This window comes from Cryptomeria japonica, chromosome 6 (genome assembly GCF_030272615.1).
Source record: "Cryptomeria japonica chromosome 6, Sugi_1.0, whole genome shotgun sequence".
In the NCBI taxonomy this organism is placed as follows: Eukaryota; Viridiplantae; Streptophyta; class Pinopsida; order Cupressales; family Cupressaceae; genus Cryptomeria; species Cryptomeria japonica.
This window is the reverse complement of record NC_081410.1, coordinates 135,409,724-135,424,346: the sequence shown is the minus strand read 5'-3', so window position 1 is coordinate 135,424,346 and position 14,623 is coordinate 135,409,724. Positions and strand designations below refer to the sequence as shown.

The 14,623-nt window shown below is 36.2% G+C and overlaps 1 protein-coding gene across 1 annotated transcript in view; it reads right to left on the bottom strand.

The window, feature by feature from the left end:
- LOC131044234 (uncharacterized) overlaps window positions 1-11,245 on the bottom strand; it is a 216,852-nt gene extending 205,607 nt beyond the window's left edge. Inside the window, exons 1-2 of the mRNA XM_057977517.2 lie at window positions 11,023-11,245; window positions 8,319-8,424 (exon numbers count right to left, since the gene is read on the bottom strand). Of these exons, the coding sequence (XP_057833500.1) occupies window positions 8,319-8,424; window positions 11,023-11,076 (160 nt within the window). The 5' untranslated portion in view covers window positions 11,077-11,245. The remainder of the gene's footprint in view (window positions 1-8,318; window positions 8,425-11,022) is intronic.
- Between the last annotated feature and the right edge of the window lie 3,378 nt (window positions 11,246-14,623).

Here is a 14,623-nt window from a genome sequence, read left to right as displayed (position 1 = left end):
CCGAGATTTTACAATGAAAACCCTAATTAGGGTTTGTTACAACAAACTCAATTCTGGCCAATGAAATAATTGCATTATTTGGACACATGTCTTCTCTGGAATATTCGACCAATGGATAACCGGGGTAGGTACATCAAAGTTTGTGCCATCTTTGATGAATCAGGTACATTGAATCTGGACACGCTGAGGTGGACCAATCCGACTGGAAGAGTGATGACTGGGATGCCACCTTGTCTGACACTTGCAACTTGGTAGATATTCAATTTGATGATGCTGAGAAGCTAACTTTAATTAACTCTTTTGAAACTGTATGCCTCTTCAACGAACCCTTGCTTTAACCTCCTTTGTCTTCAATGTGCAAGATGGATGGTGTACCTTTCCTTGGAACGCTGGACTGAAAGATGTCGTCCTTGATGATGCTAGTCTGGAGAAGGTCGTCCTTGTTGATGCTGGACTGGAGAAGGCCGTCCTTGTTGATGCTGGACTGGAGAAGGTCGTCCTTGTCTTGGCTTGATCTTCTTTCATCTGCAAAAACAAATCAAAAGATGATTAAGGACATAATAAATTCATTTCAACATAGTATTTCACACCTTAAATCATCAACAAAAGATATTAAAATGAAGTTAGTTCAAGACTCTTTCTAGGGACAGGCCCTATAAGAATTTCGCCCTAGACCCTCTGGAAGGGTCAAGAGCGAAATTAGCATTCCTGGCCAACTTAGACCTCTTTTCAAAATTACCTCACAACCAGCTCCTTGCCTAGCCCAAACAAGGTGAAAAATAGTAGTTTCAAAAGATTTCGCCCTAGACCCTCTGGAAGGGTCAGGAGCGAATTTTGCATTTTTGGACAAATTCCATCATGTCTCTACTCCAAAATGTCTTCCAAGGCAAGCATACGCTATCCTTCTCCTCACCAAAGGCTAGGAATCTACAACCTGACCTTCCTCATGGGCAAACTAGGTGATTTTGGGAATTTCGCTCTGGACCCTCTGGAAGGGTCAAGAGCGAAATTCCTTCTTTAGGCTTCATTTTACACTTCCTTCACTTCAATTCATCTGGACTCCCCCACATTGAATCCACTTCCCAACTTGGCCACATTGGTTTGATCTTCACAAGGCCAAAAGGTCAAATTTGCTCAAAACCTAGCTAGGGACAGGACCCATCCAGAATTTCGCTCTGGACCCTTTGGAAGGGTCAGGAGCAAAATTCCAATTTTAGCTCAAAATATGCATCTTTGATGGTCAAGAGTCTATCCAAGGCAATCCAAATGGTATCTCTCACCCTTGTTTAGGCCTGACTTCACTCAAATCTTGAGGAAAAAGGTGGTTTTAGGGTTTTTTGCAATGGACCCTTTGGAAGGGTCAGGAGCGAAAATCTTGACTTGAGCTTACTCCTTCATCATTTGTCCTCAATCAACCTCAACAGGGCAAGAACACCTCTCCTCGCACCCATCCAAGCCATGAAAACCTAACACTTGACTAGACTTGCAAGGAAAATAGGTGGTTTTAAGATTTTCGCTCTGGACCCTTTGGAAGGGTCAGGAGCGAAAATCACTTTTTGGCTCAATTCCTTCAAGTTTGATAATCATTGCTAAGTCAAAGTCATTCCTGAGGACCTCTCCCATCAAAACTTGCCCTAGTCAACACTTGGCTTGGCACAAAATTGGGAAAAAAAGGTGATTTAGAGAAAATTCGCTCTGGACCCTTTGGAAGGGTCAGGAGCGAATTTCTTAATTTAGGCTTATTCCTCCATCATTTCAAGTTGCATTCACCTCAAAAGACTAGAAAACACTTCTCCTCTCACGTCCAACCCAAGTTTGACTTGATTTTGCAAGGGAAAATAGGAGTTTGAAGAATATTCGCTCTAGACCCTTTGGAAGGGTGAGGAGCGATTTTCATCATTTGGCTCAATTCCTTCAAACTTGATAATTATTGACCATTCAAGGACATGCCTAAAGACACCTCTAATCTTGACCCACACTAGACTTGGCATAAATTTGAGGGAAAAGATAGGTTTTGAGAAAATTCGCTCTGGACCCTTTGGAAGGGTCAGGAGCGAAAATCTCATTCTTGACCAAAAATCATCATTCTTTCAACTTGAAACTTCATTGCAAGGTAAAATCTCATCTCTCTTCGCCCTAGGAACAAGGTTTTAAGCCTAAGAAAGGTCAAAAAGTAGGCTTGTAAGGAATTTTGCCTTGGACCCTTTTGAAGGGTCAGGGGCGAAATTCACCTTCTTGGCTAGAATCCTTCATTTTTTCAAAGCTCTCACATATTTCCAAAGTCCAAACATGTCCATCCTTCCTTTCAAGATGCTCTGCAAATCAAAATTTGGTCAAACTAGGGAGGAAATGAGCTTTAGGAAGATTTTCGCTCTGGACCCTTTGGAAGGGTCAGGAGCGAAAATCTCATTCTAGGCTTGATCACTCACTTTTCCAACTTCAAACCTTCTCAAGAAGCAAACTTAGATCATTTTCCACCCAAGGGACAAGGTTTCAAGCTCAAAAAAGGTAGCAAATGAAGTTTATGATGAATTTCGCTCTGGACCCTTTGGAAGGGTCAGGAGCGAAATTCTCCTTTAGGCCAAAATCTTGTTCTTCAAAATCAATCAACTCCATCTCAAGGCAAGAACATACCAATTCATCCCCCAACATGCCCTAGAAACCAACACTTAGTCAAAATTTGAAAGGAAATGAGAGCTACAAAGATTTTTGCTCTGGACCCTTTGGAAGGGTCAGGAGCGAAAATCATGTTTTGGGTTGGATCCTTGACTTTTCCTATTTTCATCCTCTTTGGGAGGCAAACATAGGCTACTCTCCTTTCATCTCCATCTTGGTCTTGACTTTAGCAGAGGGGAAAATGAGTGTTTTCAAGAATTTCGCTCTGGACCCTTTGGAAGGGTCAGGAGCGAAATTTCTATTCTAGGCTCAATTCACCTTCAAACTGACTTGACTTTGTCTTAGACTCAATCCTAGATCCATTTCCTTCCATATCCTTGCAAACTTGCTCAACCACTCTTTGACTTAGGCGAGATCTTGAGTCTTTGGTGAATTTTCGCTCTGGACCCTTTGGAAGGGTCAGGAGCGAATTTTGACATTTTAGCCTCTTCATCAGGATTATTTTATGTAATATAACATTTAAGTTTTTTCTTATACTTTAAGTTATATTCCATATATACTTCCAGGATGTTTGAGAGTGGTTTCGGACCTCCAGGAGTTATATTGCAAAATCTAGTTTTTGGGGGATTCTTCAGTTTTCTAGACTTAGTCAAATTTCAAGAACAGGACATTCCAGACTTAGCCAAATTTCAGGATCAGGACATTCCAGACTTAGCCAAATTTCAAGGCATTTGAAGATCAGGATGACATTCCAGACTTCATCACTCACCAACTCGACCTAACTCAGACCTTCAAGGATGATACCCACTCACAAAGCAAGACACAATTAGCAACAAGAGCAAAACCAGGCCCTAAGGAAGACTCTCAAAGAAACCCTAACCTGGAGCACCTGCTGACTCCCTTGGCTCAAGCAAAGCCTACCATCCTATTGATCCCCTGACGACACTCAAAAAGCAAAGGCTAACAGACAAACCTCTAAAAACCCTAGAAAAACAAACCCCAGAAAGCAAAAAGTAGGGGTCCCCATTTGCAATGGGGCGATGTGTGAATACGTCACAACACATACCTTCACTTGCTTTGATTTTTCCTCTAGCCTTCTCATAAAGTCTATGAACAGCTGCTCTAAATACATCTGTGACACCTAATTCTTCTATTTTATGTCATAGTTTGTCTCTAGGTATTGTGTCAAAAGCTTTCTTAAAGTCTACAAAACAGCAATAAGCTTCCTCACCTTGAGTATCCCAAATTTTTTCTATCAATTGTCTAAGGGTGATGCAGTGATCAATAGTAGAATGTCTTGACCTAAAGCCAACTTGTCCTTTTGCCCCTTTACCTTCATTTTCTGCCCAACTGCTTATCCTTCGTTCTATGATGCTCCAAAAAGCTTGCCAAAGAGGGGATTAACCATAATGGTGTGGTAGTTAGATGGATCATTAATATCCCCACCTTTGAAGAGAGGGATAACCACACTGGTTATCCACTCCATTGGAAAACCATCTTGATTGACATCATTGAAAATTCTTTTTATGTGGGGGGCAAGAGTTTCGCTCCCCCATTCTTAAAATTCAGCCTGTAACCCATTTATGTCTTGTGCAAAGAAATTGTAGATAATATATATTTTGATTTTGGAGGGTTTGCAACTAAACTTGGTCTGGTTGCACTGGTCATGACTTCTAGCAACTAGTCCTACAAAAAAAGAAAAACCAAAGCAAGAGATCGGAAACTCACTTCTGATATCTTTAAAGGGAATGGCCACTTGGATGGAGAATTCAATAAATTTCAAATTTCAGAGCTATTTGAAGTAATGTTACGCTATGCAACACCAAATTTCTGACTATTTAATAAAATTATTAAGAATTATGCATCTAAACTTTATCAGTAGTGATTTTATAAAAGTCCACCATACTTTATACTCATTTTAGCAAAAATTCTCCTGAAATGTCAATATGCAAAAAACTGCACTCAGGAAACCCTAAAAACCAGTCTGTTTGTTGCAGAAAAATATCAGAGCAGAATAATGTCGAATGAACAAAAACATTACTCCAATATGCCAAAATTTGTGCTCAGGAAACCCTAAAGAAGAAAGAAATTATACTAAAGCCCATGGATAACCAAAAGTAGGACAATGGCAAAAAAACAGAGCAGAATAATGTCAAAATGAGCAAAAAAAAATATAGCATATACAAATTTCATGATAGCAATACCTTGTTAAGCCCTTACAAGCTCACCTCACAAAGGATGCAACTAACTTGTAGACATAAAATTAATTAAATTGATATTTAATTAATTATCCCTTCATCACATGATTAATTTAATTGATCATGTTATCCTATTATTATGACTAAATTCATTAAATCATATTTAATTAATTCCCCCCTTCCATCCATTTAATTAATTTATTAATTAATTATATTCATCTCATTTCTTCTAACCTTGAGGAATATTCCAATCCTCCTCCTAATCTCAATTAATTAGATTAATTTAAAATTAGTTAAGTTAATTTGGTGATTCCTAAAAACCTATCTTCTAATCCCCTCATTAAGCTAATTAACCCAAAGCCTAGTCCCTATTAGTATTTATTAAAATTTTAAATACTACACATCTACCAATGGCCACATGTGACCCCTCTCATAAAGGACTTGAATGCACAAGTCACTTCAGCATCTCCACATCACCTTTGACCAAAGGGTGCTCACACGTGTGAGGATGCTCTTCCCCAAAGAGCCACCCTATACTATCCCCTTTTAGCCCGTATGTCATAAGTCCCCTTCCACTAGCCCTTACACCTTTCCACAAGTGTTTCCACTTGTCAACCTCTTGGACTTCCCAAGGTTTGCTCACACATGTGTGGGCACACCTTCTCCTTTTCCCTATGACAGTTGCTGTTCCCAAGTTGTGTTGCTCTCTCCTTCAATCTCAGCCATTGATCAACTTTTGATCTTGACCATCTGTTTCTAGGCTCCCAACTCTATAAATTGAAGCCTCTACTCACATCAAATGATCCACTTTTCATCATAGACTTATGCTGCCCTTTTGGTTGCATATCCACTTATCATTGCACTATCATAATGTCATTTTGAATCCAAAGCCACTCCAAAGCAAGCTTATGCTCTTTGTTTCCATCCACCAGATCCACTCATCCACACTATGTTCTTATGCTAGTTTGAGAGCATTCCACACTTCACCCCATCTATCTCTCCCACTCTCCATTAGTCAACTTCGGAGTACTCAAGGTTCATGGAGACGACAAGGACAAGAAAGAATAAATTAGCAATGGGAGCATTTGGAGTATATTTCATTGATGTTGTTTGTCTCTCATTATGCTTTTTTATTTCAATCTTTCTTGATATTGTGTTTAAAATGATTCGGTTTTATATTGAATACTAATCCAACTAATCATTTTATGGCGATACAAACTCCTTTTCAAATAATTCTCTAGATAAAAGTATGAGAACATTCTTAGCTAATGAAATATACCACCCCTGGTTGACTGATGCAAATTTGATTTTTTTTCTTTTTAAAGGTTTTTTTTTTGTGATTTTCTGAGCTTTTTCTAATTTTTTTGAGTTTTGGATTGTTTGCAAATTGGAAACGAATGCAATAAAGAGATATGATTGCTGGAAATGAAAGGAACAAATACAATTGCAAGCAATAACAATTTTTTATATTTATTTGACAAGGGAGCTGGCTACATACCCCTAACAGCAAATATAGGTCTGACACAAACTCAGGGCCAGCAAATAATTACCTAATAGCTTGTGGAAACACCATCAAACACCTCCATTAAGTCTGATCCAGCTTACAGTCTGATTCCCAGGTCTGTCCTGCCACAAAGAGGCCTGAAAGCCCTAGTTTCCAGCTAGGGTTTGGCTGGAAATGATCATAGATGGTACGGCCAGCTGGGGTAATTAAAGTAATGCTGATATATGCTGAAAGGCGACACCGATCTGCATAATACCTTCAAGTCTGCAACACCATCTCAAATAGCAACCCTGTGATGCCTGCAAATACCCTCCAAATGCTGATAACCTGCAAGAAAATGGATATTTATGACCCTTGGAGTGTGTTTCACCTCTGTATGCCACAGAATTGTGAAGGGATGTCGTCCTCCACAACAGATCTGAGAAGAAACTTCTCCAAGTTGCTGCTGTTGTCCAAAATCAGACTTCCAGAATTAAAGAAAAAATCCCTCAAAAGTTACTTTTATTCTCCCTCCAAAGACTCACTTTATTTTTTCCTCCAAATCTCACTTTATTTTCCCTCCTTACTGATCAAACTTTCTCAAAGTCCCCTTTTATTTTTATAAAGTTGTTTTTAAAACAATTTATTTGAGCCTGCCTAGGCATCATGACCCATGGTGGTCCCCATATTAGTTACTTTATTAAAATTATATAAAGTAACTTTATTAAATCAATACTTTTTATGATTATTCAAGCATTTAGATTTATTCTTTGAAATCACACCCAATCACCCCCAAACTCAAACCTGATGGTGCCACTGGTACTCGGAATGATGACTAGGCGTAGTGCTCCAACTGCCAGTCTCCTAAAAATTAGGGATCCTCCTCAAATACTAAGGACTACCCCTAATCACTGAAATTCACTCCACTGATGACTACCAGTCTGCTTCTAAAAAATAAGAGACAATCCTTGAACAACTGAAAATTCTCATAGGGTCTCCTGCTATGCTCTACAGGCTCCAGGAGATCTCCGGCTGAACTGTCAGTCCCTCCCTAAAAAATAGGAATCTCCCTCAAATTTAGGAAAGTGTCTCCAAACATCCAGAACGGTTCACAGAGCCTTCTACCAGTCTCCTCCACAAAATTAGGCCCCCTCCTAGAAAATAGGAGCCACTCCTAAAATTTAGGAGACTGTCTCTAACCCCTGGAAACATCAGATAAACTCCTGAGATGCAGTCAGAAGATGTCCTGTGCGAATTTGCAACCCCTGGATGGGTTCCCTATCCATCTCATTGGCCTACAGGACCTTGCTGATAGGCCAATCACTAGAAAATAGCTGATGTTCAGGAAGGGTTGGAAATGGGGACATTACAGCTAATCAATACACACTAAAAGGTAAGTTGGAAATTTTGCCATGAAGTTTCTGTCCTATGTAATTGTATTTAGAGTTTGCATGATTCAATGTATTTTAAATTACATTTCATGAATTGTAAGGTTTTGCCTAACATTTATGACCATCACAAAAATACATCCAAAATCTCAGGTTTCCAAAGAGAATCCTTTATCAAGTATAGGAATCCATCGCTTGCAATAAGATGCCTCATGAAATGTTAAAATGGTAGCAAAAATTTAAAAAGGAGCCTAGATGAATTATGTGAATGGTATTGAAATTGTTGACTCATACATCATTAAAATTTAATGCATCATACTTGCAGCATTCCTGTGATATAACTTGGCAGGCTCCAATAACAAAGAAACACTTGTTATGAATGCAAGGGCATGTAAGAAATATGTGCCAAGATAGATACCATAATCCATTAAAAAAATCCTATACAAATAATACATGAAACTGCAAATAAGATAAACAAAAGATGACATGTGACTAGCGATTTGTCCCTGAATTAGAGAACTAGACACAGGCTATTATCAAAATTGTTCAGTAGGTTCTTCCTGAGTTTTACATGAAGTAGTTATGCTTTATCACAATATATATAACAAACAGATAGTTCAAACAAGAACAAACCATTTATCTGACGATAGCATTTGACCACTTTGTGGTCTATAATCTCTTCCCCATATGTGATATCTGCTCCGTATTCAGCAGCCAGAATTCTGAATGGAAGGGTTCCCTGCACAGTGCACAACAGTTTTTAATGCCATGTAAAAAGATAGGCTTTGTAAATTCAATATCTTAAAAAAAAATCATGTACTGTGAATGTTTAATGACAATTATGATGACAAACAAGTATACAAATTAATAAAGAGTTAACACAAAACCTTGATAGTGTGTAAACAAAATTCAAACCAGATTAATGGAATAAATGGATATTTTGCTTGTATAACCAATTGTCTTTAGAGGATACATACATACAAAATTCAGTGCAAGAAATTTTCGTGAAATTTTCCAATTATCAAGCCTTATACCAATTGTGCTTAAACCTAGCCCTTAAAAATAGAACACAATTAATCTAGACAAATTTGAAATCAGCAGTATGGCCATAAAGTAATTACTTGACTAAAACTACGTGGCATATGGGGTTCTCTATAGACTTGTGCCGGATGCATAAAGACTCTCAACTGGAGCACCCAATAGATGGAAAGAAAAAGTTTGGTAAAAAAATGAAAAAAACTCATTAAAAAGGCCTATACATGCCCAGTTTCAATTATCTTTAATAACCAATAGGTGCTGTGAGATACAAATTCAACTATTGTGTTATTTTCTGCTATACTTGCGAATGCATCGAGTTAGGTAACTAGGTGTCCAAGTGGTTCTGTTATGATGGCAATGGAGAACACTCAGAAAAGCATGATCCAAGTTCAAAACCCACCACTATAATAAGGTGGCCCATAACTTTAACTTGCATGTGATGAGGTTATGGAATAGTACCTAGGTTGTGATACAACCACTATGCAATGCATAAAGTGTGACCTATGTTTACAAATCTTAAAAATGTGATTGAAACATACCCATTGTGTTGGAGGCATCTCATTACCTTACCCAAGATTTGCCAAGCAAAAGAAAAGCATAGATATATAGGAAATTTATTTTAGCATAAAATATAAAGTCACGTGCCATAAACTTCAGATAGCAACAATGTACAAATTTGTGCCTCTAAATTGCAAAGACACTTCTACAATGTTACAGCTCAATTTGCACTGCCTGTTGTGTAAAAAAAAATCTCTGGCTCAGTTTTCAGAAAGTAGAACAATTTTTGTTATACAAGATCATCGGCTACTTTAAGAAACCATTGAACTCTAAGACTTTTTGTCAAATTTATTTCACTTGTAAACTCAAAGAGAACTTCCTTACACTACCTTCTGCAAAATGGAAATCAGTCATTTAAATTTACACTATTTTATCATGCCATTAGCTCTGGAATTTTCTTGAAATTAAAACTAGATCGTTAAGTAGTTTAAGAAATTTATAACAAGAGTAAAAGTAAATTTGACGAATGGAATGAGCTCAACTGGTAGAAGTATAGGGACCTTCATATCAAAATCCTAAATTAAAATTTTAGTAGATTTCATTAAGTGCTGAAACTGGATAAAATTCCATATCCACCTAACTGAGTGTGTTGTACCAAAACAGAAAAGGCCAGATCAAGTCTGCAATGAATTTGACTTAAGAGATACCCTTAAATTATGGCAGCTGGCCTTTGGTCTTAAAAAAGAACAAAATTTACAAAATAAAAAATTCAAGAAATGTCTAACTAAATTAAGGCTAACAGCTGTATGTTGAATGCAGATATATTGAAGCCCAAGGTTCAGATCCTAGTAGACATGATAAAGTATTAAAACTTAGTGCGGAATACCATACCAGAACAGGCAAAGCCAAGCACAGGTCTTGGATGAATTAGACTAAAAAGACACTTTAGGCATGACAGCTAAGCCGAAGGTTAGCAAAACAAGCTAATTTACAAAATCTTAATCAAAAGGGATCCACAGAGTTAAACTGCATTTTAACTCCATGAGCATTCATAATAAAGTCTCGATTTTAATTCAAGGCAACACTGAAAGCGTTGAAACTAAGTCACTGCCGCATCCAACTTGCTGGATGCAGAGCAACGCAATGGGAGCCAATATTAATTTGACCAAAAAGATAGCCCTCATTCATGGTAGCTAACTTCAAGCTTTTTAAAAACGAAAATATAAAAAGAGGCAAGGAAAAATTAGAAAAATATGTATTTTAAGGTATACAGTGTACATCGCCCTTTGTTCCTAACTCTGCTTAGAATGCAGATAGTTTATAGAATATGAGACCACCCGACACACCCAAATGTGGTTAGACTATAGAGCGCACATAACTATCAAGATTTGAACCTGACCTCTCCTGAAGAAAGAAGAAGGAGGGAGAAGGAATTCAATGTTTTGATATTTATTGAAGACAGAGCTTACTCTCGATGAATAGCTCGTCTCACCTGCTGAACTCAGCCCCGCGGATGGGAAAGAGTCCTAAACTTTTAGATATATGTTCTGTTTTGTTTTGTTCGCTGGCTTAATTTTAATAGTAAGTTGGGTACGAGGATTATTGCTTTGTTGGCTTAACTTAATTTGAAGAGACAAGCGAATTTGGTAGCCTTTGGCAATGAAAATTGAATGTCCCTGTCACGTGTGAAAGCCTTTTCCAGAATTCATAATATTTTTTCACAACCGGTAGCTCTGAAGTTCCATTCCGTTGTTTTAAAAACTGAAAAAAACATCATAGATGGAGGGTGGCATAGACTTACCACGCGCACCATGGGAGCCAAGATATGCTTGTTTCTGAAATCGATCGCCTCCATTTTTGCAAACCCTGTGAACGCTGAGATTTTTTAATATTGTGCCCTGGTCGAACCCCGCCGACAGAATATTTAGACCGATTAATTTGGATGGATTGTTTCCTCCTGGAATTTGATTCTACGGCTAAAAAAAATTCCTGAAAAGCGGATACTTCGTAATTTTCTACTTCATTTTATTTCTATATTTTGTTTACCCGTATCAATTTTAAATTGGTTTAGCACGTATTAATTTTAAATTAAATCATATTTTTGTCAAGGGCATCTTTTATTTGAAATGGACAACCTCTATTTTCAAATTAACACATGAAGAAATCTTAAGTACTCCAAGACGATTGAATAAATCACAATCTTTCATTTTTTATTGTCTTTCTCATTTGGTGGGATATCACCACTTATTGGTGCTTTGTGCGAATTGGTACAAACCTAACTTAGCCGTGAGGCAATACTATTGCAATGAGTTTTTTTTTTCAAATAACTAGTTATTAAATTACAAACAAGTTTTAAATTTTTAATTTTTCAATCTTTTTATTTACCAAAGTCTAATTGTACAATTTTTAAGTTTACAAAATATGAAAATTATTTTTTTTACACTCATTGGCTAAATAGAATTTAGTTCTAATAGATCGGATTTTTAGGAAATCCCAAAATAAATGGTTTTTGTGCAAACATAGGTAATGGTTATTTAGTTTTGGTTTTTATTCAGCTTTTTTGACAAAATTATAAGAAATATTTTTTCATAAAAACTAACAAACGTTCACATAAATAACTTTTCTAGCCATTTTTTAAACCATCTTTATTATTTTTAAGAAATACGAATGGAATATTTGCTGCCAACACTTTCGTCCCCATCTCATCATTGTACAGATATTGGGCACTACTTCCCGTCACACGTCAATCCTACACTGGACTTTCCAAACTTTATTTTAAAAATAGGGCAATGGATGGTCAAGATTGGATAATCTTAACAAGGGCCAGGATTGAAAGTTATCAATCCATGTTTACAATTCTCACCAATGAAATGGTGACAACTGTCAACAAAAGATTGCTTGAGAGGAGATGTAAGAAGCATTAAATTCTTGAGAAGACATTATGGTCACCTTAGGAGGTAAGGGTTAAGGTTGGGTTAGGGTTATCCAATGGATAAAGCTTTTATCCAAAGGATAAACTCTTGTGCAAGGGTTAATAGGATAACTAGGGTCAAAGCCATGAATGCTTGATGAGACCCTTGGGTTAGATGAAGGTTGAGTTAGAGAGAAAGTCTCTTATCATGTAAGAAGGTTGAGTTTACCATTAATGGTTAGGAAGACTTTAAAGGTTAACTTGTTGAAGACATAAAGCCTTTAATTGTTTTCAAAGACTTTGGAGGCTTTGAGAAGTGACTTCCCTTTGCTTAGGAATGTGACAATATTTAGAAGATGGATTAGGATAATTTAGAAGTGATCAGAAGAATCTAGAAGGGGGTTTAGAGAGGCAAGTGGGAGATGTAGGATTTTGCAAGTGGATGGAGGGGAATTTTAATTAAAATAAATTACTTTATTTCAACAAAAATGGATGCAACTTGCATAAATACAAGTGAGGGATTTAAATAAATAAATTAGATTTATTTACTTGCAAGGATCAATTTAATCAAATGTAAATTTAATTAAAAGGGGAGAAAGGGGAATTAATTGAATAAAGTGAATTATTTAATTAAAGGTTATGAAAGGCTTAGGTGAACTTAATTAAATAAATTGAGTAATTTATTTAATTAAATAGATGAATGTGAAAAATTTAATTAAATGGAGTTTTATTAAATAGAGGAATGAGGTTAAAATGAATATTAAATATTCACTTAGGAAAGTGGTCATTTTTATACGTCTACAGATACTATGTAAAGATTCATTCAAAGGAGTAAACTATCTTTCTCTTTGGAAAAAATTAAAAATAGGAGGCACACCTGTTGTAGAATTCACATTGTGGTTGTTGATTGTATCATTGAACTTGATGAAGCTTTTTGTTGGTTTGAACTTCACAAACGATTGTCGAACACTCTCCCCCTTATCACTCGGATCCATAGGAGTGGATTGCTCCATTTGACTCACAACTAGTTGATAATTATGGAGTGTTGCTCACAACTAAGGAAAAGAAGTAAACTCAGATAAAAGAAGCTTTTCCCTGATATCTTTTTGCAAATTAGAAATGAAAATTCTTTGAATATCATTATCAACTACATGAAAATAAATTTGAGCACACAAATATTTATATCTACCAATAAAATCAATCACTTTTTCTTTAACACCTTGTTTACAATTCATTAAATCAGTCAAAGTGATTTTAGGATCAATGTTGTTTTGAAATTTTTGGATGATAGAATAGATCAATTGTTGAAAGGAAGTGATAGAATAAGAAGGCAAAGAGCAATACCATTGTAAAGCCTTATCTCTTAATGTTCTTATAAACAATTTTGCAAGCAATCTTTGATCATAAACAAAATCAGTACTCAAGGTTTGAAATGTTTTGACATGCGTAAGAGCATCACATTTTCCATTATAAAGTTCTAATTGAGGGACCTCAACATGTTTAGGTGGCACAACTTTAACAATATCAAGAGAAAGTGGGCTCGCAACATCAAAGGTGGGCACACTAAACTTGGATTGACTCATAGAAGCAATTTGTTGTTGTAAGGAAGACACGATTTGAGCAAGATTGTTAATTGTCGCTTTGGTAGAAGAATTGATGTTAGACATTGTTGATTAAGAAGGTGGTGTGATGTTATTGAAAGAAGGCATGGAATGAGAATAAGGTGGTGGGACATTATGATAAGTAGGTGTGTGTGTGTGTGAAAAGTGGATCTGTATTTGTATCTGGAATACACAACACTTCAATTAAGTCATTAGATGCATGGTTAGTAAATCAATAATCAATGGATAATAAAACCATAACAAAGCGACCCATTGCCTTCTAGTAGATGTGAGTTTTGCTCTCAGATTGCTAAGCTATCCAATGACTAGACAACACCTAAACGAAGGATTTTTATCTATATGAGCATGGATTTAAGCTAGATGAATGCAAGATTAATCTAACATGATTTAAGTAATAAATGAGCTAAATGATTTAAACAATATGAAATAAATAATATGCAATATCTCAATGCAAATTCTCAATGAACCTAGAGCAAAAATGGCATAATAACAATATATTCTCCAAGATCTTTTGAATGAGAGATGAAAACCTGAATTTATAGAAAATTCAGAAAGAAACCAATGGCTGAGATCAAATGATGATGAGCGGTCAAGATTTCCCAAGAGGAAGCACAATCCAGGTGAATTGATGTGATTGGATGCTTTTCTTAGTTTTAAAGGAAATTGAACTAAAATTAAGATAAAATCAAGAAAAACTGATTTATTCTCTATTTCATTCAATTTTAATATTTCATTGTTTTAATTGCTTTCTTTGAGATTATTTAGCAATTTTTAATTTATTTTTTTCAAGATTATCTCCAATTGATTTCTTTTCTCAAATTTTAATTATTTTTTGGTCAATTAATTCCTTTTTTTAAGATTTGTGCTCA